The 24,271-nt window shown below is 39.2% G+C and overlaps 1 protein-coding gene, 1 long non-coding RNA gene and 1 pseudogene across 2 annotated transcripts; 2 read left to right on the top strand and 1 right to left on the bottom strand.

The window, feature by feature from the left end:
* Nucleotides 1-4,463: 4,463 nt before the first annotated feature.
* On the top strand, nt 4,464-6,129 carry LOC131307053 (probable leucine-rich repeat receptor-like protein kinase At1g35710; the record flags this gene model as incomplete). The annotated part of the gene is made up of 1 exon (XM_058333470.1): nt 4,464-6,129. A coding segment is annotated over exon 1 (1,536 nt), but the record flags the coding sequence as incomplete, so codon positions are not given.
* A 12-nt stretch (nt 6,130-6,141) lies between these two features.
* LOC131306520 (uncharacterized) lies at nt 6,142-8,824 on the bottom strand. The gene is made up of 2 exons (XR_009193927.1): nt 8,574-8,824; nt 6,142-6,445 (listed from the first exon to the last, which is right to left on the bottom strand). It is a non-coding gene; the product is annotated as an uncharacterized LOC131306520 (long non-coding RNA).
* A 198-nt stretch (nt 8,825-9,022) lies between these two features.
* LOC131306513 (MDIS1-interacting receptor like kinase 2-like) lies at nt 9,023-11,023 on the top strand (annotated as a pseudogene).
* Nucleotides 11,024-24,271: the final 13,248 nt, after the last annotated feature.

The raw sequence follows: 24,271 nt of genomic DNA, 5'->3' as shown, positions 1-24,271 counted from the left end.
TGCACCTACATTTTCATTTCTTTCGAGCATTACTTCAATTATCTTTACTTTCCCGCAAAGTATTTTATCTTTCAGTCCAATCTAGCCCAGCCTAGATTTTATTTCCTTTCATTTCATTATACCTAAACTTCGTTAAACCGTTAATGAATTTCATTTACCTTATCGTTCAGTCCTGTTTTCTTTTTCTTTCCATTTTTTACACCGATTAGGAAATACTAAGTCCTTATCCCAACAAGGCAAACCACAAACCACATACGGCCTCACCCCTTAGGTCGTACGCAATCGCTCAATACGAAGTCAGATCTGAGGCATTCAGGCCACGAATTTGGACTGCAATCCAGTCCTGGCATGAGGCATCCAGGGCTTGATACGAATTTGGACTGCAATCCAGTCCTGGCACGCCCGCATCAGGCCTAGAACTGCACTACTCGCTGTTCCTAAGCCAATTTTTACATTTTCGGAAGAAACAATGTTACCAGTCTTCACTGAAAGCCCCAACTGTACCTTTTTCTCCCTATGCCAAGACTCTGTCGTAAGCATGACTTTAAGAGGGTTTTTTTTCATCACACTCAAAGTGAAAAACGCCTTTTTTAAGATATCGTTTTCAGAGGATACCATTTCAAATTGGGAAATGCTAAAAATGCCTAGAAAGACCAATGTCCCAATATTCTATTCTGCTAGAGGTTGGGCACACGTATCAGTTTTTACAATTACATCGATCTACATGCAATGCGCGAGCCCAAAAAATGGGCTAGTTCCAGGAGGAAGCTCATTCGCAATTAAAAGAAAAATATGCTCGGAAGGAGTTAAATTTGTTTGAGAGAGAGAGAGAGAGAGAGAGAGAGAGAGAGTTACAGCGAAAGGTAATGCATTAGAACAAATCCTTATGCAGTTGAAATGGGAAAAAACAGAAGTGAACATTTGATGATGAAGAATTTGTGGTGGGTAGTGTGTAGATGTCGCGGGGATGTTTCTTTCATGGTGGGGATAGAAATGAGCAAGCAGCTAGGAGTACCTTTCTGAAGTTGGAATTTGTCTTTTTTGGCCTTACGGTTATGGAGTTACGATTAGTATTTTTAAAGCAACTAATGGAATTTGGTTTGGGCAATTTTGGAAGTGGAAAAATCAACACAATGACACAAAAAAATGACATCAAACTTGTGCTCCTCCTTTCTATATTAGAATAGAAAAATAGATATTTGTCGGTAAATGCTGGTGGGATGTCTCGACTCTCAATATAACTCACTACGCAGTGAGAGGGGGAAGGGCAACGGGTCACGTCCCACGTCGAGTCTTCGCATTCGGCAAGGCACTAGCAATACTCTCTTTCCAGTACATATATAGAATCCTGTTATTACAGTGACCTCTAACACTGACAAAGATCGATAAACTTTTGTAGTGGATTTTGGGTTCCTTAGTAATTCTAAGGATAGAACTTTACACCCGAAAAGAACATCGACATTAGCTTAGGAAAGTGGTGGTGGATTTCGCTGATGTTGCAAGCTACTGAACAGTCTTTCATGATGCTCCATTCTTGCCATAATGAGCAACGTAGAAGACTAATGCAGGAAGGGGTAAAGTTGGTCGCGATTTAGAACATGCTTGCCTTCTTTTCACTGCGCAAGAAAGGAATCAAGAATTCATGCAACGTGGAGGTGTGATTGAAGGAAAACAAGGAAAGAAAAAAGACTTTTAATCGTGCTTGGATTAAAGATTTGTCGAGGGAAAAGAAAATGCTATGGATTTGCCTTCACAAATTCAAGGTGCGTTTCACACACAGCCTAAATGAACTGTTATTTTCTCATGGAAATCTATGGCCAAACTCCCAAGTCAAGTCTTTGCCCTCTTGATTTGTGGAACTTACCTATACTGTGGTGCACTGATAAGGATGACGGGAAGAATCGAAGGACAGAGCTGTGACCCAAGTCTTTGCCCTCTTGATTTGTGCCACTTACCAATACTATGGTGCACTGATAACAACTACGGGAAGAATCGAAGACAGAGCTGTGTCCCAAGTCAAGTCTTTGCCCTCTTGATTTGTGCAACTTACCAAGACTTTGGTGCACTGATGACGACAACGGGAAGAATCGAAGGACAAAGCTGTGTGCAAGGGTGGCGTGCCAGAGGCCATGGCAGCAGGTAGCTTTCAGATAACATGACCCATACACGTATTTGATACATAGACTAGTCTACCTTGTGATGGGACGCACAAACGGCAGTTTGATGTGATCTTTTCATTGTGAAGAACTGTAAAATCCTGACTTTTAAAATTCTAGTCACGTGATCCGAATAGGAACTTGACACTCTAATTTAATTCTAATAGTAAGTTAGGCTACGCGAAGTGTATCATAATCCGAATGAATGTGTGAATTTTGGTCTAATTTTGTAAATACTATGGGGCAATGGAGTTACATCTTATACACGGCACGAGTTATGCAACGTTGGAATCTTTCCTTTAAAACCGGACACCGCCATGATAATCCCCATACTTTTATTAGTCTATGTTGAATTTTTGAGATTTTTCGGAGACCAAAATCTGAACGCGTACGGATTGAACTCGCGCTAGCGGAACACGTAATGCGTTGTGTCAATAGGGGAAAGAAACAGGTGTCATACTTTAACCTGTTTCACCTTCCACCGTTCACATATCAGACTAAAGGGAATAAAGCCCTATTATATTATGCAAAGCAGAGGAAGTGATTAGGAACCAAAATAAAAAAAAAAGAATAGAACTTCTGTTCTGTACTAGTCCTCCACTATCACGGACGAGCCGTTCGCCGGAAGACTCCATTGCCGAGCTTCCTTTTCCCTCTCTTCTGGTAATTTCACCTTCCCACTCTGTGAATTTATATTAAAATAGGTATTTCACGTATCTATATTGGAAAGTAGAGTGAAAAATACAAGACACCTAAATCACACATAATACACACACGCCACCACAAATTGGCAGCCCCCGCTGCCAGCTACCCTGTGTTACTTCCTCTCACCTCTCCACTGTATCTCTTTCTCTTCGCACGTTCGCCGCACCCGAACCCTTAATATTTTCACACAAGCAAAACTCCTTTCCGGCAAAGAGTTCGGCTTCGGAACTCGCCACCGTAAATTAGTTTAATTCGATTGTTTACAGGTATTATTTCGATTGTCTTTAACTCCAATTCACGAGATTAATATAGGAATTGATTAGGTTAATTAAAGGATTACACCAATTCTTCGTACACAATTCTTGCCGATCCATCGACCTAATGAGTAAATTTAAATCAGTTGCCAAGTTAAGTTCAACAGACTGTAACAATAGTAATTCGTGATACATTTTGTATAGGTACCTGTGTCTTGGGCTAATTCGAGGCCACGTCAAGTTAGACGCATCCTTTTTGGTGAGTTGCGCATACCTTAGTTACATGTATTTTCTGAATTTTTGGAATGAAATGCCATTGCTTGATTTTACTGGAAAATATGGAATTTGAGAATCTTACTTGGTTGAAATTGATGATGATAAATGGGAAATACATGCGATGGCTTGTTTATAAATCTTATGTGTTAATGGATAAATCTAGACCATGGCAATATGTTTTAAGACTTGAATTTTACTTGTTGCTAGTACATGTTTGTGATAGTGTGCATAATTCATTCGAACGGTGTTCCGAGCGCTAGGGGACGGGCAAAGATACTAGTGGCATGAAGTAATAAGGTAGGAGATGCTGCCAGGCATCACCGGGTATTGATATCATACCACTCTTCAATGGGGTCGCTCCCCAACCGACTGGCAAAAATACCGTTGAATGATATTATCACTCAAAAGTGCAAAAGTTGAAAGAAAAATGAAATGAAAAAGTCCATCTCTTGGACCAAAGAAATGAGCTTGCGGACTAAAATGCATGTACTGTATGTTAAACGAAATATTTGGATTGTTGCTTTGAACTGTTTTATAATATGGGGTATTTTCATGGTCAAACTTGTAACTTTGGTATACGTTTCTCACCCAAGCTTCGGCTTATGAAAACCTTTTCCAATTTTTCAGGTTAAGATAGACATCAAGTTGTGGACTGAATGGGGTGCTAGAACAACCGTGGAGAATTATGTGTAGCCTAATGGTTTGTAACTATTATACTTGTACACTTAGAAGCTCTGGGATTATGTTATTTATTCTACGCTTCCGCATACCTTGCTTATATGGTTTAAAATGACAATGATGTGAGAAATCCCTAAACTAGACTACGAGCAGACCTTCGGCGGCTTAACACCCACTTGGCCGGTCACGACTTCCAAGATAGGTTTTGGGTCATGACAAGAACTTAATATTTCCTAGTACTGCTTAGCCAGTAGCCAACAAGAAATTACCGTTAGGCAAGTCTATATCACAACATAACCTTGAAGAAATGGAAACAATTGTATTTCTCTTTCTGAGTGTTGAAAGCAATTGAACTGAATGCTCATGTTCATTTCCAGTTCAAACAATAAATAAGGGACCTTAACAGTCCCAGGATAATCCGGCAATTGTTTACCTTCTCTATAAATAGTTCTCCATTCACTTAGAAGCCGTTCATTCCCTCAACCCATAACTGCCTTTCATAGCTTCATAGTACCGAACCAAGAATGACACCCTTAGCAGCAAAGACACTACTTCCCAACCTGTTCGTTTCATGCCAAGGTTTTTTTGTCTTTTTCGTCATCCTCTCATCGGTCTTTCCTTTCAATTCCACTGGTCTTTCTTCTCCTGCAACTGGAAAAGATGTTGGAGAAGAAGGAATACAAGCAGCGGCGCTCTTGGCGTGGAAAGCTAACCTTGACAACCAAAGTCAATCCCTCTTGTCCTCATGGGTTGTCGGAAGCAACCACTGCAATTGGATTGGAATTGGTTGTAAAAGGGCTGGCAGAGTCATCACTCATATTGACCTTAATAGTCATGGTTTGAGAGGTACACTATCGAATCTAAATTTCTCATCTCTCCCTCATCTTCTCAGCTTTAATCTTACAAACAACTCACTTTATGGGACCATCCCCTCCAGCATTGGTAGCCTTTCAAGTCTCACCAATCTTAGCTTGTCCGCCAACCATCTTTCCGGCTCAATACCACCTGGAATAGGCCAATTGTCAAATCTCAAGATCTTGGAGCTGAACCAAAATCAAATAGGTGGCCCCATCCCCAAGGAGATAGGATCGCTCATTTCTCTTATTGAGCTCACTTTACATTCAAACAATCTCTCTGGTCCAATTCCTACTTCTATAGGGAACTTGTTGAACTTAACCACTCTTTTCCTTCACCGCAATCGTCTTCCCGGGTCGATCCCCAAAGAAGTAGGGATGCTGAGGTCTCTCATTTATCTCAGACTCGCAATAAACAATCTCACAGGTACAATCCCTGCTTCTATAGGGAACCTAAAATTCCTTGTGTCTTTGGCTGTATTTGATATACTTACTGGATCTATTCCCCCACAATTTGAAAATCTTACACTTTTGGGAGCTTTTTATGCAAGTGGTAACATGTTCACTGGTCATTTACCAGACCTATGCATACGTGGATCACTTCAAAACTTTACAGCCACACATAACAATTTCAATGGACTCATCCCCAAAAGCTTGAAAAATTGTAGCAGCTTATACAGGGTAAGGCTTGAGGGAAACCAACTTTCGGGAAACATATCAGAAGATCTTGGAATATACCCGAATTTGGATTATATTGATTTGAGCGACAACAATTTCTATGGCAAACTCTCTCCAAAATGGGGAAAGTGTAAAAATTTAAAAAGTCTCAAAATGTCCAACAATAATATTTCTGGAGGGATACCCCCTGCATTGGTAGAGGCAACCCAACTTTCTAGACTTGATTTCTCTTCAAATCATTTAGTGGGAGAGATCCCAACGAAATTCGGTAGTTTGGTTTCTTTGTTTGACCTTAAGTTGAATGACAACCAACTATCAGGTAATATTCCTCCAGAACTCGGCCTCCTTCCAAACTTAGTGACTCTAAATTTGGCAACTAACAAATTAAGTGGCTCAATCCCTCGAGAGCTAGGAGATTGTATGCGGCTATTGAACTTGAGTTTGAGCAATAATAGACTTGGGGAAAACATTCCTTTGGAACTAGGTCAACTCCATGGCCTTGAAAGTCTTGATTTGGGTGAGAACTTGTCACGCCCTCGATTTTCAACATAAATAATAAACACTTTTAATAAATAAAGTCCTCGCTGTAATACAAATAATACCCCAAAAGATCTTTTTGTTCACTGTTCTCAAATAAAATTCAAATATTACATTCCAACTCGAAGGCCCTAAATCATCAAAATACCAATATCCTAGGGAAATATTATTACAATTTACAAATACTATCTTTCCAAAAAAAATGCTCTTTCAGATCTTGTGCTATGAAATCCTTCTTGAATACCTTTTTAAAGGTTTGGTCACAAATGCACAACATGTACTCCATGTCAACTTCCTTGAATCGTACCTGAAAATAATAGGGTGAGCTACACTAGCCCAGTAGGGAAATCTATACGCAAGCTATATGAAAATGTGATGAATCATACACCTAGACTGAGTGATGGGACGAGATACCACAAAGAAACGTGAGTTTTCCACCACAAACGAGCATACTACAACCAGGGGATCATAATTTCATAAAGGTGTTCCTAACAGCTCATGCGTCAAACTAGAAGCATAAACCAACTCGAATTATCCTAATTAGACCACAACTTATCTTCAACCGTCACTTGTCCATCGCTACGCAATTACTCCATTTTGCCTCGATCCATACGAATATGTGATGATCATGCACCAACAGTGGTAGGTGAGCAACATTATATATGTACAACGAACCCCAAGACGCTAATAACAATGAGTATATCTATCAGCAGAACAACACAAACATATCATTGGATTTCCTTTTTTTTAACATAATTGATTTATCTTTCATTTCTCAAGTATTAACCACTCCATGCAACAAGAACTAGTTTCCTTGATTTGTACCGAACAAGAGGCTCAGTGAGGAAGAATAGTAATCCAAGATACGGTTCAAAGTCGAAAACGACAAGCCAAACATTAGATTAACAACTTTATCTCCCTTTTCATTTCTCAAGCAACACAGGTCATAAGTCTAGCTCAACCAATCAACAATGCGTGATATGTGATGCAAAGCAATGCACCGGGCAATGTTGGGCCCCGTAACCCCCGCCAAGGTCCCACCAAGAAGGTGAACCGGGCTCCGTCTATATTGACGTGAATTCCGGGCGGTGTTGGGCCCCGTAACCCTCGCCAAGGTCCCACCAATGAGGTGAACCAGGCTCCGTCCATATTGACGTGAATTCCGGGCGGTGTTGGGCCCCGTAACCCTCGCCAAGGTCCCACCAATGAGGTGAACCGGGCTCCGTCCATATTGACGTGAATTCCGGGCGGTGTTGGGCCCCGTAACCCTCGCCAAGGTCCCACCAATGAGGTGAACCGGGCTCCGTCCATATTGACGTGAATTCCGGGCGGTGTTGGGCCCCGTAACCCTCGCCAAGGTCCCACCAATGAGGTGAACCGGGCTCCGTCCATATTGACGTGAATTCCGGGCGGTGTTAGGCCCCGTAACCTTCGTCGACATCCGAAGTTGGATACGACTCCATCCATTGTCCATATGCTATGACATGCCACACCATGATACATACAAAGTTCGATGTCACACGTAGCCGTAACACTCGAATCATAGGTCCATAAACATCCTTCATTATGCACAATCCATCCATAATCAATCTCACACCCATTATCGAGTTAAAACGATTATACAACATCATTAAAAATTGCATACTCAATATTTTTCAATGATTCCAACGCCAAATTATCACCAACTTACTAATCTTTAAAACCCACAAGGACCCATAACCAATAGCATCATTTAACCATAACAAACAATAAAAAGAAAACGCAGCCCGATACCCTGCCCAGATTTTCAGATTTTCGTTCAATCTTCTAAAAGTTACTATAAATCGAGTTCTCAATATTTTTGAGTGATTCCAGTCCCAATAGTTGCGCGATTGAACGAAGCTTAAAAGTCACGAAGGAACCCTTGTCAAATCTGCCCTCAAAGGGTGGTTAAACAGGGGTTTTCCCAGGCTACACGAATCTGTCGCGCAGCATGACAGATTGACACACCTCCACTCAAACGAACATAACTTTCTGTGTACTAAGAGTTTTAAGACGATTCTAGTGGCAAATGAAAGCTGACTTCAAGACCTTCGAATCGATATAAAGTTTGCATGAAACGGACATCGGACGAGGAAGTTATGGCCATTCGAAGTGGGCTGACATCCAGAACACGAGACAGATTGCAGACCAGTTTTCTAAAAATCACCATCAATTCAATTCTCAACGGTTTCGTATGATTCCAGCGGCATTAGAACGGGCTCTAAGTCTACTCTATTTCATACGAAGGAACCAAAATTCAATCATGAGTTTAAGAAGGCGTAAAACCCCAAAAACAAAGACCCTGTTTCTGCAGAATTTCGGAAATGGAACAAACAACCTCAAACAACGAAACAAAGCACGATTTAGGTACATAAACACCGTATAAACGCATAACAAGAGTAAGAAATCCCTACCTCATGGGTTTTGAGCAAAACCCGAACCTTTGACCAAGTCAACCAAGCTCCCACGCGGTCCGATCATGATTTTTCTTGGATATTCGGAAAGCTCATGCGCCGTATAGCAACTTTAATTCTCGGGCCTTGTCCGGAATCACCCCCTAGGTAGATGAAATCGAAGAGAGAAGAGAGGAGGAAGTTTTTCGGAGGAGAGGAGGAGAGAGAGTGCCGAGAGAGTGAGAAAAGAGAAATGGGAGAAAGTAGTCTCCTGGGGAAATTGTAGAAGTGGGGAGCAATCCCCCGCTTCTCGCACCACACTCACACGTGCACCCTTCACACAATTACCCTTATATCCTCCCACGAACACATCACACCGAATATCCGCACTGTCTATCTTGACGGGGCTATACATTAACCAAAAAAAAAAAATATAGCCTAAAAAAAATAATACGGGTCTCTACAGAACTTGTTGTCAGGTAAAATACCCGAGCAGTTTGGAGCACTGCAAAAGTTAGAAACGCTAAATCTCTCCCACAATGAGCACGATGGTTTCTTACCATCTTCTTTAGATAGTATGTTGGCTCTTTCATCAGTTGATATATCTAACAATCAATTGAAGGGCCCTCTTCCTCATATCAGAGCCTTTCAAGATGCTCCATTTGAGACACTCCGAGGTAATAAAGGTTTATGTGGTAATGCAACTGGTTTGAAGGCTTGCCAACTTCATGGGGTTCCTAGAAAGAAGGAAAAGAATTTGGTGTTACTGATCTCTCTTCTGATTTTAGGATTTCTAGTTATTTCCCTCATGGTTCTCGGACTTTTCTTGTCTTTTAGAAAGAAAATCAAGAGCACAATAAATGAGCCAAGCCAAGTAAATAATGGAAATTTGTTTGCAATATGGAGTTATGATGGAAAAATGGTGTACGATAACATCGTTGAAGTGACGGGGAACTTTAGTGTCAAATATTGCATTGGGAAAGGAGGATGTGGCACTATTTATAGAGCTGCCATGCCAAATGGTCAATTAGTTGCCGTGAAGAAACTTCACACATTATCTAATGGTGACTCATTTAACCAAAAAGGCTTTACGAGTGAGATCAATACATTAACAGAGATAAGGCACCTCAACATCGTAAAGCTTTATGGATTTTGTTCACATCCAAGACACTCGTTTTTGGTTTATGAGTTCTTGGGCAAACGTACTGGCCTTGAAAAAAGAAGCGGAAAATTTAGATTGGAACAAAAGAGTGGATGTTGTTAAGGGTTTGGCAGATGCTCTATCTTATATGCACCATGATTGTTCGCCTCCAATCATCCATCGCGACATATCGAGCAAGAATGTTTTGTTTGATTCACAGTACGTGGCTCACATCTCTGATTTCGGGACGGCCAGATTTATGAAGCCAGACTCTTCCAATTGGACTTCATTTGTAGGAACCTTCGGATATGCTGGTCCTGGTATATTTCTATATTGCACTTCTTTTTTCTCCATTTTATAAATTTCTAAGTCATTCTTAAAATGTTTACAACTCCTTTCCGGCTAGCAAAAAAAAAAATCCTCCTTCATGAAGGGTATAACTATTAGCGAATTTATCGTAGAGTTGAACAAACTAGCTAGAAGTTTGAATATAGGAGAAGGTTCCACTCACACCACATTTCACACAATTCTTGACACTACATCTCAATCCTCTCTCTCTCTCTCTCTCTCTCTCTCTCTCTCTCTCTCTCTCTTTTATTTTAAATTTTATAATGTTTATAACTTTTGTAGTACATGTATATTTTTTACAAAATTTATATTTTGAAACTTACTTGTGAGTGTAACCCTCTCCCTTGAATATATGCGTAAATGCGAAACTTAATTAGCCAATGCCTGAAATGTGGCATGAGCATGGTTCTCCTTTCTCCCGTCCCATCATACCCTTTTGGCAATCATTTATTTCTTTCTCTTGGACTTTTTTTTTTTTTTTTTGGCACAGAACTAGCATATACAATGGAAGTGAATGAGAAGTGCGACGTTTATAGTTTTGGGGTGCTAACACTGGAAGTGATTATGGGGAAGCATCCGGGCGATCTCATCTCATCTCTATCATCATCATCATCTGCGTTGTCATCAACTAATGGACAGGCGATTTTGTTGAAGGACGTGTTGGATCAATGCCTCCCGCATCCTAAAGATCAAGTGGCAGAACAGGTAGTGGTTGCTGCGAAATTAGCATTTGCGTGCTTGAATGCTAGTCCAGTGTCTCGACCAACCATGCGACAAGTTGCTAGGAAGCTGTCAAGTCCGAGGCAATCTTTGCAAATTGAGTTCCACCTGATTACATTAGGAGATCTTCTTGGTACCAAGTGCTTCACTTCTTGAGTTTCCTTGGACTTCAGCTCTTGTTGATATTTTTAAACGCCGGTTTTTATTTTTATTTGTATTTTGACGACTTTTCAATTTCACCCTTGTTTAGTGTGCTTTCTACAATCTGTTGTGCTTTGTTGATGTGGAATATCAAGATATGATGTAAAATAGACTTTCATTCAATAAAGGGTAAATTTCACTGATCTCCCCTGAGATTTCTGAAGAAAAAGGAGACCTCCCTTTTAGTTTCTGAAAATGCACTGATCTCATATAAGAAAAAGGAGACCTCCCAAACTACTTTCATATCCTCCTCTTTAGTTATATGCCAATAATTACTTAAGAAAGAAACGAAGGGTGAATGAACAAAAAGAGTTATCGGTAATTTTTGGTTAGTTTGAAGATAGAAAAGGGGGTGAATGTACATGCCTCTTCCTTGCAGACTCTTTTTGAAAAAACCAAACTTACACCTAGACCTTTTGCTTCTCTTGTTAAGGATGAAAGAATCCTTTACCAATCCAAAGTTTGTAAGAAGGTGAAAATGATCCGTTGTACGCTCACAAAGATGGTCTTCGATGTCTTTGAGCTACTGGAATCCAACCACCATTTCCTCCCCTTGAAACACCGCAATGGTTCCACCGTAGACCTGGATCTCTATCAAGTGTGCCTTCTTCTTCTTCAAACCCTTCATTTTCGTAATCTGCGATGTCCCACAATCACAATGAGCATACTGTAAACCAAGTGTCTCAAGAAATGCTAGAGTGAAAGGCTTCCTGTAAGCACAAAAATACAGAGCAAATGAAGTAATATCACACAGATGTTGAAGCACGACATCAGAATGTACATCAAAACTTAACCAGAAGGTTTAAAATTCGACAAGGAAATAGGATATGGGGCTCTTAACATTGCATGATTGCATCCAATTCAGTTTCTCTATGTTTTTTCTTGGAAATAAGTTGGTTGCAGCCTACTCTAAATAGGGAACCATATTTCCTACGGGCAACACTGTGTTTGTCAAAGTGACTTGTTAGTTTGTCTTGTTTTTATTCAAAAAAAAATTGCATTTGTTAGTTTTACGTCAAACTTTTATGGATTATTGATTCTTCTCGGCGAGAGGAATCAGAAAAGTTCTGAATAAAAATATAAATAAGTCAAAAAGTCTCAAATACAAAACATTTTAAATAAAGAAAAACCAATAAGTCGCTTTCACTTATTGGTCCAAAACCACTTGCCTTCATCACACACTCAACTTGTGTTCCACTCGAGTTTTCTTTACCCTTACCAAAAGCTTCGAACAAATTTCCCGTCTACACACAGCCTAAAACAACTGCTATTTTCGTATGGAATGGTGGGAGTAGTACAACGCTAGTGACTTTGCTGGGTGCAATGGTGGGGTGCCATGACATCCCGGCCGTAGCTTTCAGATTACCTTACAGCCACATCACATGTAAATTTCATCCAAGAACTTGTCTCTCTCTAGTGATGGGACCCACAAACGACATTTTGATTTAGTTTTTTTTTTTTTTTTGAGATAGATGTGAGTGTTTTCAAAAATTAGAGCAACTTCGTAAAAATACAACAGCCCTTACACTATAGAAAGCTAAATTTAATCTGTAGCTAGCCAATTAGAAATCCCCTGTCGGTCAAGCTGTAGGGTTCTTAGCGTGACTTGTAGCGGGAGAAGCCGACTCCATAGCCACGTCTGTGTATGATTATGTCACGACCCAAAACCGACCCTAGAAGTCGTGACCGGCCAAGCGGGTGTTAAGCCGCCAAAGGCCTGCTCATATTCTAGTTTAGGGATTTCTAACATCGGCATCAGTTTAAACAATAGAATTCAAGTATGCGGAAACGTAGAATAAATAAGATAATCCAGAGCTTCTAAGTGTACAAGTATAATAGTTACAAACCATTAGACAATACACGATTCTCCACGGTTATTCTAACACTTTCTTCAGCCACAACTTGCTATCTACCTTAACCTGAAAAATTGGAAAAAAGTTTTCATAAGCCGAAGCTCGGGTGAGAAACGTATACCAAAGTTACAAGTTTGACCATGGAAATACCTCACTTAGTAAAACAATTCAAGAGCAAAGCAACATTTCAAATATTCCCATCAAATTCTCCGGTACATGCATTTTTGTCCGTAAGCTTATTTCTTCGGTCCAAGAGATGGACCCTTATTATTTCATTTCTCTTTCCACTTTTGCACTTTTAAGCGATAATAGCATTCAACGGTATTTTTGCCAGTCGGTTGGGGAGCGACCCCATTGAAGAGTGGTAAGATATCATTACCCGGTGATGCCTGGCTGCGTCTCCTACGTTATTACTTCACGCCATTAGTATCTTTACCCGTCCCCTAGCGCTCGGGACACCGTTCGAATGAATCATATTATCACAAGCATGTACTAGCAACCAGTAAAATTCAAGTTTCCAAAACATATTGCCATGGTCTAATTTAACTTAAACTCAAAAGATTTATAAATCAACCATTGCATGCATTAACATCAATTAAACTAAATAAGAAGTTCAAATTCCATATTTTCCAGCAAAATCAAGCAATGGCATCCCATACCAAAATTTCAGAAAATACATGTAACTAAGGTATGCGCAACTCACCAAAAAGTAGCGTTTGACTTAGCACACGACAATTCATCCCACACAACTTGCACCTAAACACATAATATACTGGTATTAGCTAAGAATCCAACTCCAAAATTAATTAGGTTAGTGCTTAGATACCAAGGTGTTTCAATTTATTATTCTTATTGCTTCATGAATTTTAATTAAAGTCCATCAACAACAGTCAAGTACTTTAAATTAGTTTAGTAATTAGGCGATTTACAAACTAGTACATAAATTAGTTTAGTAATTAGGCGATTTACAAACTAGTACATAAATATGTCTACTGTTTCTTCCCTTTTTATACAAACACACATCCGTCTTATTCACGCACTCACGGCACATCACAGCAGCCTAACTTTTCCTTTACGGTTACCTTAAATCAAAACCGGATTGCAGCAGTGAGTCCCGAGTTTGAACTCTTTGCTGAGAAGAATAGCTTTGGTGTTTAAGTTCTTATTAAGTGGGTCGGGTACGAATGAGTGCTAATTATTAAAATATACACCATATATATATATATATATATATATATATATATATATATATATATATATATTTAAGATTACCTACTGAAATTAAAATATTGAAGCTAAAGGAGAAGTATACCAAGAAGGAGCGAGAGAAAAGTCTGGCAATGAAATTCTCCCGCGAGCGGTGGTGTCGGGGTTACGGTGTGAAAGCTACAGGTATCTCTCCTTCTTTGTTTTGTTCTATGAAATTAATTAATCCTAACTAGGAATATATATAACGGTGGGTTGAAGGATGAAATAAGAGAATAATTACACCTGTTATTTCCCTCGCACAAAATCGCAACACGTAGTGTCCCGCATCCGATCATCACAAATTCTGTCCGAATGCGTTCAGATTTCGGTTTTTGAAAAATCTTAGAAATTCAACATAGATTAATAAAAATATGTGGATTATCATGGCAGTGTCCGATTATAAAGGAAAGATTTCAATATCGCGTAATTCATAAAGTGTATCAAATGTAACCCAGTTGTCCCATAGTATTTACAAAATTAAATCAGAATTCACACATTCATTCGAATAACGATACACTTCGCATAGCCTAACTTACTATTAGAATTAAATTAGAGTGTCGAGTTCCTATTCAAAACACGTGACTAGAATTTTAAAAGTCAGGATTTTACAGATTACATAACCAAGAAGAAGCGGTTCAGTTTGTGTCTCCCCAAGTGCTGAAAGCTATTGAATTGAAGTCTCGCATACATTTCCAATTCAAAAAAAAAGGACCACGACCGTCTCTACGTCTGCGGTAACGTAAACAGTAGTGGTTGCAGGACCCTGGAAGTGTCAAGTCTGTGGGTGGCATGTAGTTGGAAATTGCTCTATCACTTAAGTTTCACAAATCTAAGGCAAGAGTCCAAGCGGGCTGTTAGCGACAATCACATTGTTAGAATATGCTTCGACGGTTTTGGTGTCGCAATTTTCTACTTGATAAAAGTAAAACAAGAACAACAGTAAAAACAAAAAAAAAACAAAAAAAGAAGAAGCAAGGCCACATATATACCCGTAGAAAGATCAGAAGTGGCCCATCAAAAAATGAAAGACCGGGCACTTCAACGAATTGCTGTCCTAATTTTCTTTAGGACCCAAACAATTATCCACACGAAGAATTTTTCAGTCCTGGGTGAATACCACGTCGTGCCCGTTCGGCACATCCGGACCGTCTATTGTGGTTTTGGACAGCTCGGATTTGGAGAGAGAAAAAATGAGAGAGAGAGAGAGAGAGAGAGAGAGAGAGAGAGAGAGAGAGTGGTGGGGTGAGAGGAGGGTTTCAATCTGAACCGTCTAAAAGTGCATTGGACAGCCCGGATATGCCGAGCGGGTGCCATGTGGGATATACCCACCCGGCACAGAAAAATTTCTCGACACGAAGAATTGCATCAAGTTTGAAAAAGGCCCCGACTTTCTTAATGTGTAACATTATTGAGAAAGCAAAATTAATTTCCAGAGAACACAATACAGGACCCCAAGTGATAAGATGATCGATGTCATGGATATTAAAAAAGATCTGAAAATCGAAATACAGAGATACAACACAGGGAGAAACACAGAGGGGCATGTACCCGACTCGATCAAATAACTCCGTAAACAATCCCGGAAAAATAACTAGTGAAGTTGGTTGCTTACTTCTTCCCCCAGTGGTGACCAGGGTTCAAGTTTCAAGGGGGTGGGGCTTTGGGGGCCAAGGCTATAAATAGCCTCTAGACCCCCCTATGATAACCGAACACCCCACTAACCCCCGCTAACTATACAGCATGGCCAAAAACCAGACTGGTATAGACTCCGAATAGGAGAGACCCCAAGTGATTGAAAGGTTCAGAATTCAAGCATCAATACTGTTGAAGATCCCAGTTCTTCCCAACTGCATGCCGTGTAGTAGGAGTTGACAGTGTTGTGGAAACACGTTCTTGACTAAGACGTTCTTTCTTGCACAAAGGTGTTTTCCTTTTTTTGGAATGACAACTTTCAATGCGGGACTTGTGAATTGAGAGTATTGGATCCCGTTGTGGACTTACGGAAGACCCACTAACGCGTAAAATTGGAAGGGACAGGAATGCGTAAAATTGGATGTGACGAGGAACAGGATGGATCAGGACTAGACAGGGAGCCTCCGTTGGAGGGGCACCAACTCTTCTCATGCCCTTCCTTTGCGGATTATAGCTATCGTATCCTTCTGATTATCGATTCTTCTGCGAGGAGGCCACGTTGCTTTTTGCTACGAAAACTAAAGCACCGGGTATTTGAGTAGTTACAAGCTCTTCAAATGAGTAGTTCCATTGGGTATTGTTCTGTTCCTGTTAGATTACTTTCTTAATTAAGATACAGTGGCTTCTGGCGTTGTACATTCGTGCGACATAAGAATGACTACTTCCAGACATTTTCTTCCAATGTACATTTAAAGTTGCTTCTTTTTAATTTTGATCATGCTGACCTTAAATAAAACCACAGCCCGATCGAATAGCAAAGTTGTGTATTAGTTTGTTTTCCACTGGGAAAAAGTATAAAGCCTAAACTCGCTTCCAATGTCTTGGACGGGAAGCATCTGTTTTTTACTATTACCATCACTTTTTTTCCCCCTTTGTCTAAGAAAGTGAGACCGATGAGTGGTTATTTTGCTCTGTGTTGGAATTAAGCTAAGAGCTTTTCAAGAGGCTCGATTTTGGGCATAATGAGCAATGTAAAAGACTGAAGAAAGCAAATCGTGATTTAGACTATTACTGTCTCCTTTCATTTAAGTGAGGCAATAGAGAATGAAGAACTTGTGCAATATGGAGAGCCATGAGGGAAGACAAATATAGGTACAATTAAGGCTGTGATTTCAAATGAAAGTCGTATGCGCGCCCACTCTTGAAAGTCAAGTGTCTGTGTAATACAGATAACCTATGGATGGTAACTAGACAGGTCTACAAGACTTGACCACCCTAAATAAATTAGGAAACACTCATAACAAGGAAACTTAGACTACTTAGAAAACACAAATAATGGTCTAGACAAAACAGGAAACAGAATAATAAAACCAAAAACTATGGTAACATGTTAAACGATTTTCACTCAAAGCCTCAACTGCATCAAATCTCTCCCAAGTCGAGACTCTGTCGCCACAGTTTTTGCATTACACTCCGAGTGAAAAAAAGGTCTTTTTACGATAGGAGTAACATTTTTAAGGATTTCATTTTCAGAAGATGTCATAATTTCAGATAGGGAAATGCTAAAAGTGCTTAGACATTTCCGTGCTCTGGTCAATTCTATCTCTGTCAGTTAACGCTAGTGGAATGTCTCAGTACAAATGATGCAGATTGGATTTTAGGAAAATAGTATTTTATTAGTATTTTATTTTACGGCTTTTAGTTTTAGTATTTTGATAGGAATTTTATAATTTAGGAGTGTTAACATAGAATTATTTAGTTTCTTAATTTAGGTTAATTCAGTTTTTTATTTTATGTTTTCTTGTTTTACAAGAAGTAGGGTTGCTTCCTAATATTTTTATTCCTTTTTAATTCTAGGGTAGCTACTACTATATAATAAGATTGTAGCCATTAGGGCAAGGGAGTTGTTTTTTGATGAATATTAATGAAAATTGAGATTATTTCTCATTATTGTGTGTTCGTAGAGGGAGCACTCTAGTTCATACTTATTCGTGATTGTCCTTGTTGCATGTTCTTTTATTTCGACACGCCTCCCTGCTTCAGTTGGTATCAGAGCCTGCGCTCGATTCCGGATCATGGTGCGACAAGGATTCCGTTATGGTCGTTATGCTGTTGTTGAAGATGTGTATGAACGAAGTAAAGCTGCACAAGAAGCATGAATGGAGGCGCAGTTCCAACAACTTGAGCAGCGTGTGATGGATGCGATTGGCGTTCTAACCGATCAGGTGGCTGCCATGGCTGTTGGGGGGAACCCACCTCGCCGTCATCCTGTTCAACCTCGGTTTCCGAAAGAGGACTAGGTGTCGGATGATATTTCTATCACCAAACCTTTGGCTGGTAACCATTAGTTGAGGGTGAGGACAAAAGTGGATGAAGCTACCATCGAGTGGCCATTCACATCAAATATTATTCTAGATCCAGTAGTGGATTGGAATAAGCCACCAATTTTTGACGAAAAACCAATGGAGAAAATTCCAAAAAAAGAAAATCAGAAAATATTACAAAAAGAAGAAGTTACAAAGTTGGCGTTGTTGGAAACTGAATTTATTGATCCGTTTTGGGAGTTTATTGAATACACTACATGCAAGTGTCCTTGTGTTTCAATCCGGGAGGAAGGTAGATTTGTTTTATTGATGGAAATTATTTTCTCACAATTTTCAGATTGTAGTTTACAGTTTGGGTTGGAAAAAATAAATTTGAAGTACAAGATTGATGCAGATAAGTTTTGGCGAATTCAACTATATAAACTCGAGGACGAGTTTCTTCAAGCCGGGGAGGATGATGCAGATTGGATTTTAGGAAAATATTATTTTATTAGTATTTTATTTTACGGCTTTAGTTTTAGTATTTTGATAGGAATCTTATAATTTAGGAGTGTTAACATAGAATTATTTGGTTTCTTAATTTAGGTTAATTCAATTTCTTATTTTATGTTTTCTTGTTTTACAAGAAGTAGGGTTGCTTCCTAATATTTTTATTCTTTTTTAATTCTAGGGTGGCTGCTATTGTATAATAAGATTGTAACCATTAGGGCAAGGGAGTTGTTTTTTGATGAATATTAATGAAAATTGAGATTATTTCTCATTATTGTGTGTTCGTAGACTTCTAGTTCATACTTATTCGTGATTGTCCTTGTTGCACGTTCTTCTATTTCGACACACCTCCCTGCATCAACAAACTAGGCCAGGGGGAGGGGGAATGGCAACAAGCTAGCTTTGTGTCCCAATTCAAGTCTTCGGATTAGACACTGACTGCTCAATTTTCCCTCCCCCTGGCAACAAGCTTCGTGTCTCAAGTCAAGTCTTTGGATTAGACGCTGAGTGCTCAATTTTCCCTCCCCCTGGCAACAAGCTTTGTGTCTCAAGTCTCGTCGTTGGATTAGACATTAAGTGCTCAATTTTTCCTCCCCCTGGCAACAAGCTTCGTGTCCCAATTCAAGTCTTCGGATTAGACACTGAGTGCTCAATTTTCCCTCCCCTGGGCAACAAGCTTTGTGTCTCAATTCTCGTCTTCGGATTAGACACTAAGTGCTCAATTTTCCCTCCCCTGGCAACAAGCTTCATGTCCCAAGTCAAGTCTTCGGATTAGGCACTGAGTGCTCATTTTTCCCTCCCCCAGGCAACAAGCTTTGTGTCTCAAGTCTCGTCTTCGGTCCCTCATGGCTCTCCATATTGTAAAAGTTCTTCATTCTCTATTGCCTCACTTAAATGAAAAGAGACAGTAATAGTCTAAATCACGACTTGCTTTCTTCAGTTTTTAGTCTTTCACGTGGAATATCTAAATATCCATCCTATTTTTTCATGCTATGTAAGAATCCATCCCTCCTTTTTTCATGCTTATGTTTTCATTCTTGCAATATATAAATTACCTTTATTACCCTTTATTATTTTTTGTAATATAGATATTGATATTAAACAAAACATATATGGGATGGGGGGGGGGGGGGGGGGGGGGGGGTGTGTGTGTCTATATTGATATTAAACAAAACATATATGTGGGGGGGGGGGGGGGGGGGGGGGGGGGGGGGGGGGGAGAGGATGACTTCCACGTTTGAATTACAATTCCTAAATTTACGGCTCAATCTTCTTTCAAAATTAAGATACAACAGGGTGGCTCAATCTTCTTTCAAACTTTCCATAATCTCACTGATTGCTCAGTTACGGTTTTGCACTGTATTTAAGTCCCATGTCTCTTCCATCTACTTCCTTGTCCTTCTTCATCCTCTTCCCTGTCCTTCATCCTCTTTTCCGCAACAGGTACACTCATGGCCATTGTCCAATTAATTGCAGTTATTTTGGTGTTAATTTCATGGTAGTAACCTATGGATGGTGACCAGACAGGTCTACAAGATTTGACCACCATAAACCCTAAATAAATTAGGAAACACTCGTAACAAGGAAATTTAGACTACTTAGAAAACACAAATAATGGCCTAGACAAAACAGGACACAGAATAACAAAAAGGGGAACACTACAATACATACCCCCTATTTGAGTGTGTATCATACGAACCACCAAAATGTTATGATTTATAGAGAAAATATTACAAATGGTATTGCTAAAATGGTCTTGCTATTGTCAGCTCACTTGGTGGACGATAAGCATACTAGAAGACAAAGAAAACACGTATTTCTGTGTATTTTTTACACCTTTTAATGCACAATTCACACAGTTACTATTATCATCCCATTAGGCTGATTTTAGAATTTTTCTTGTTAAAAAGTTATGATTTTAGTATAAAAGTTACGAATGCACCAAAATGTTATTAATCATAATGAAAATGTTATGAATCATATTGTTGAAAAGTTATGAGTTTTAGAACAAAAGTTACGAAACACACTAAAATATTATGAATAAACCATACAATAAGTGCATATGGTACATATTTTTAAGAGATTTATATTGTAGACTTTCCCTAATAAAAAACCCAAAACTATGGTAACATGTTAACACGATTTTCACTCAAAGCCCCAACTGCACCAAATCTCTCCCAAGTCGAGACTCTGTCGCAACAGTTTTTGCATTACACTCCGAGTGAAAAAAATATATCTTTTTACAATAGGAGTATCATTTTTAAGGATTTCATTTTCAGAAGATATCATGATTTCAGATAGGGAAATGCTAAAATACTAGTGCTTAGACATTTCAGTGCTCTAGTCAATTCTATCTCTGTCAGTTAACGCTAGTGGGATGTCTCAGTACAAACCAGGCCAGGGGGAGGGCGAATGGGAACAAGCTTCGTGTCCCAAGTCAAGTCTTTGGATTAAACACTGAGTGCTCAATTTTCCCTCCACCTGCTTCGTGTCTGAAGTCAAGTCTTCCAATTAGACACTGAGGCCCGTTCCGGTACTCAAAAAAAGCCATTATTTTTTTAAAATGCAATTTCAAGTTCGAAAATGAGAAGCTTATTGAAATCTAAAAATATGCACTATGGATCTTGTTTGAAAGATCTCATTGAGATCTTTTATACGATGTAAAAAAAATTGAAAAATTATTTTTCATTTACATTATTTTTGAATTTGAAAATATGAAATAAGCTGCTTATTTTTTAAGAAGATTTTTGGAACGGGGCCTGAGTGCTCAATTTTCCCTCCCCCGGGCAACAAGCTTTGTGTCAAGTCTCATCTTCAGATTAGACACTGAGTGCTCAATTTTCCCTCCCCCTGGCAACAAGCTTCGTGTCCCAAGTTAAGTCTTCGGATTAGACAGAGTGCTCAATTTTCCCTCCCCCGGGCAACAAGATTTGTGTCTCAAGTCTCGTCTTCAGATTAGACACTGGGCGCTCAATTTTCCCTCCCCCTAGCAACAAGCTTCGTGTCCCAAGTCTCGTCTTCAGATTAGACATTGAGTGCTCAATTCCCTCCGGGCAACAAGCTTCGTGTCCCAAGTCTGTCTTCGGATTAGACACTGGGTGCTCAATTTTCCCTCCCCCTGGCAACAAGCTTCGTGTCCCAAGTCTCGTCTTCGGATTGGACACTGAGTGCTCAATTTTCCCTCCCCCTGTCAACAAGCTTCGTGTCCCGAGTCAAGTCTTCGGATTAGACACTGAGTGCTCAATTTTCCCTCCCCTTGGCAATAAGTCTGAGGCTCTGTTTGTTTGGACGTGAAATATTTTACCCATTTTTTGTTGTTTGGCTATAAAAAGAAGGGAGAAAATATTTTCAAGGTAAAACATTTTACACCAACGGGATGAAATGGCCGTAAGTCATTTTTGCATTTCACCCCTGATGGTCCGACATTTCCCAAAATCACGTATTTCATTCCCTTCTCTCAAATCACATTAGATTCAAAACGAGAGAGGAGGAAGGGAGAGAGAAAGAGTTTACTTGATTAAAATATTTCAGAAATCTGCCATTATTTTGGAAAATATTTTTCATGTGCCGATCAAACACCGGAAAATAAAAGTTTAAAGTTTATTTTCTGAAAAATATTTTACATGAAAAACATTTTACATCGAAACAAGTGGAGCCTCATGAGTGCTCAATTTTGACTCCTTCCCCTTTAAACAATGGAAACAAAATGGAAAATAATTTGTAGCTACATTTGTTGGCACGTACAAGAAGTTGTCAACTGAATTTGATGGTCAGTTAATAATACGGAATTCATACACCGTAACCATGCATACAAGAGGAACCCCCCCAAAAAAAAGGAGCTATGAGAATGTTCAAACTAACCAAGAAATCCGTTTTGTGTGATTGGATGGCACATTATCTTTAGATTCATGTGAGTGGTTAAGCATGTTATAAACTTTCGAAACATCCCGTGTGTCCCTTAAATTATTCTTTCAGAAAATTCATCAAAGTTATTTTGAAACGCATAATTGTTTATATTTGGTTCTTGAAATAGGCATGCAGTAAACACTTGGCTATTGCTCTGAAATGTTCTTTTGCTCAAACTTCATAGATATAATTGGGAACATTTATTTTGGGAAGTCCAGGAAAATTAATCCTCCAGGTGTGGGTGACTCTGACCACTATGAACGAGACCTGGATGAGGTCGGGACCCTAATGCTCAACAAGTCAACAACTGACTTTCACCGGATTGTTCCGAGGAAAAAGCTCCACAAACTGTCTACTCGTGGTGACTCTAAGTTTCAATAATGGATCCAATTTTGAGTTATTTGTTACACTAGCACTCGGTATATTTGGTATTGGGTATCGTGTTGTAACCACCATTGAGATTCATTTTTTGTTGAATGGTTCGTTGGACTTTATTATTTCTTTTTACACAACGTGTTCCAGAAATTGTTTCAATACTGTAAATTATTGTGATTCCTATTTTATTAACTTAATCTCCGATACCTACTTTGCCATTCACTGAGTTTTAATCTGACAAATTTATTCCAACATTTTCATTCAGGTGAGTTGGGGGGTTAGGCCTCTACAGTACCTATCTTGGGAATTATTGTGTTGACCTCCATATAACACACTTATCATCAAATTTTTTGAATATTTGAAACATCAACTTTTATCCTTCAAAATGTACTTTTTATACATAAAAACAATAATGAGGGATTGTGTGCAAATAAGGCTTTGACTTATGAATTGCTTTTCGGAATATTTGATCTACAGTCCAAATAAGGCTTTGACTTATGTAGCATCTACAGAGACACGCGACGCAACTCCTACACTTAAACTTTAGGAAAATTAATGAAAAGACACATTTGGTGACACATTTTAAATAGTATTTGCGTGTTCTAGTATATGAGTAAAAAAAACAAAAAATAAGGCCTAATCGTTAATTTGTAACACCCTATATAGCTAAAATCTTATTTATCCTGACGTCATTCAAAATAGTAGGGGTATTGATCAACAAAAAGATTTCACTATTTGTGACGACCCGAAGTTTTTACATTGCCTTAAACAAATACATCTCCAATAATTACAAGTCCTCAAGAATAAATATACATGGTGGGCCTAAAAACCTCCAAATTAAATGATACATATTTCTAAAGCTAAATCTTTCGAATACTCCAACTCGGGTCCCCACTTACTTGCTCTGCACCTGAAAAATATAAAACACCCGGGTAATATATGCAATACGAGGGTAATAAACATGGCTATCATCAATAAGAATAAGCTCAATAAACGAGGATAACAAATCAAGTAGGATCACTCTGATTGTTTTCATTTATAGCCTCATACCCGGCTCATCTCGGTAATATGCCAAGCACCACCCAGGTCAAACTCCGTATTGGGCACATTGGCCCCATAAACAATCTGGACTCCCCATAGGGCAGTCCATCGTACATCTTTCATAACTCTGTGACCCGGTGGGCTTAAACATGTACCAATCTGATCCCTAGCTTTCAACCAAATATTGTCCATGTCACAATACAAGAAGTGACAATAACTGAATCAATGAGCTGAGACATCAAATGAGTACAAATATGAGAGAATCAAATAACACTCTTTGCAAAGAGATTTAGCTAGGAATGTATTGCACACTACCCGGTACCTTAAATCGCGTTCGCGGTCGTAGGATGCATAAGTATTGCCACCGTGAATTATATATTCAGAACTTCACTGTGATCAAACTCCATCGCACCATTCTATCCTAAGAGCACTCCAAATGAT

The sequence above is a fragment of the Rhododendron vialii genome, chromosome 11a (assembly GCF_030253575.1).
Source record: "Rhododendron vialii isolate Sample 1 chromosome 11a, ASM3025357v1".
Lineage (NCBI taxonomy): Eukaryota > Viridiplantae > Streptophyta > Magnoliopsida > Ericales > Ericaceae > Rhododendron > Rhododendron vialii.
This window is presented reverse-complemented; position numbering and strand designations above follow the sequence as displayed.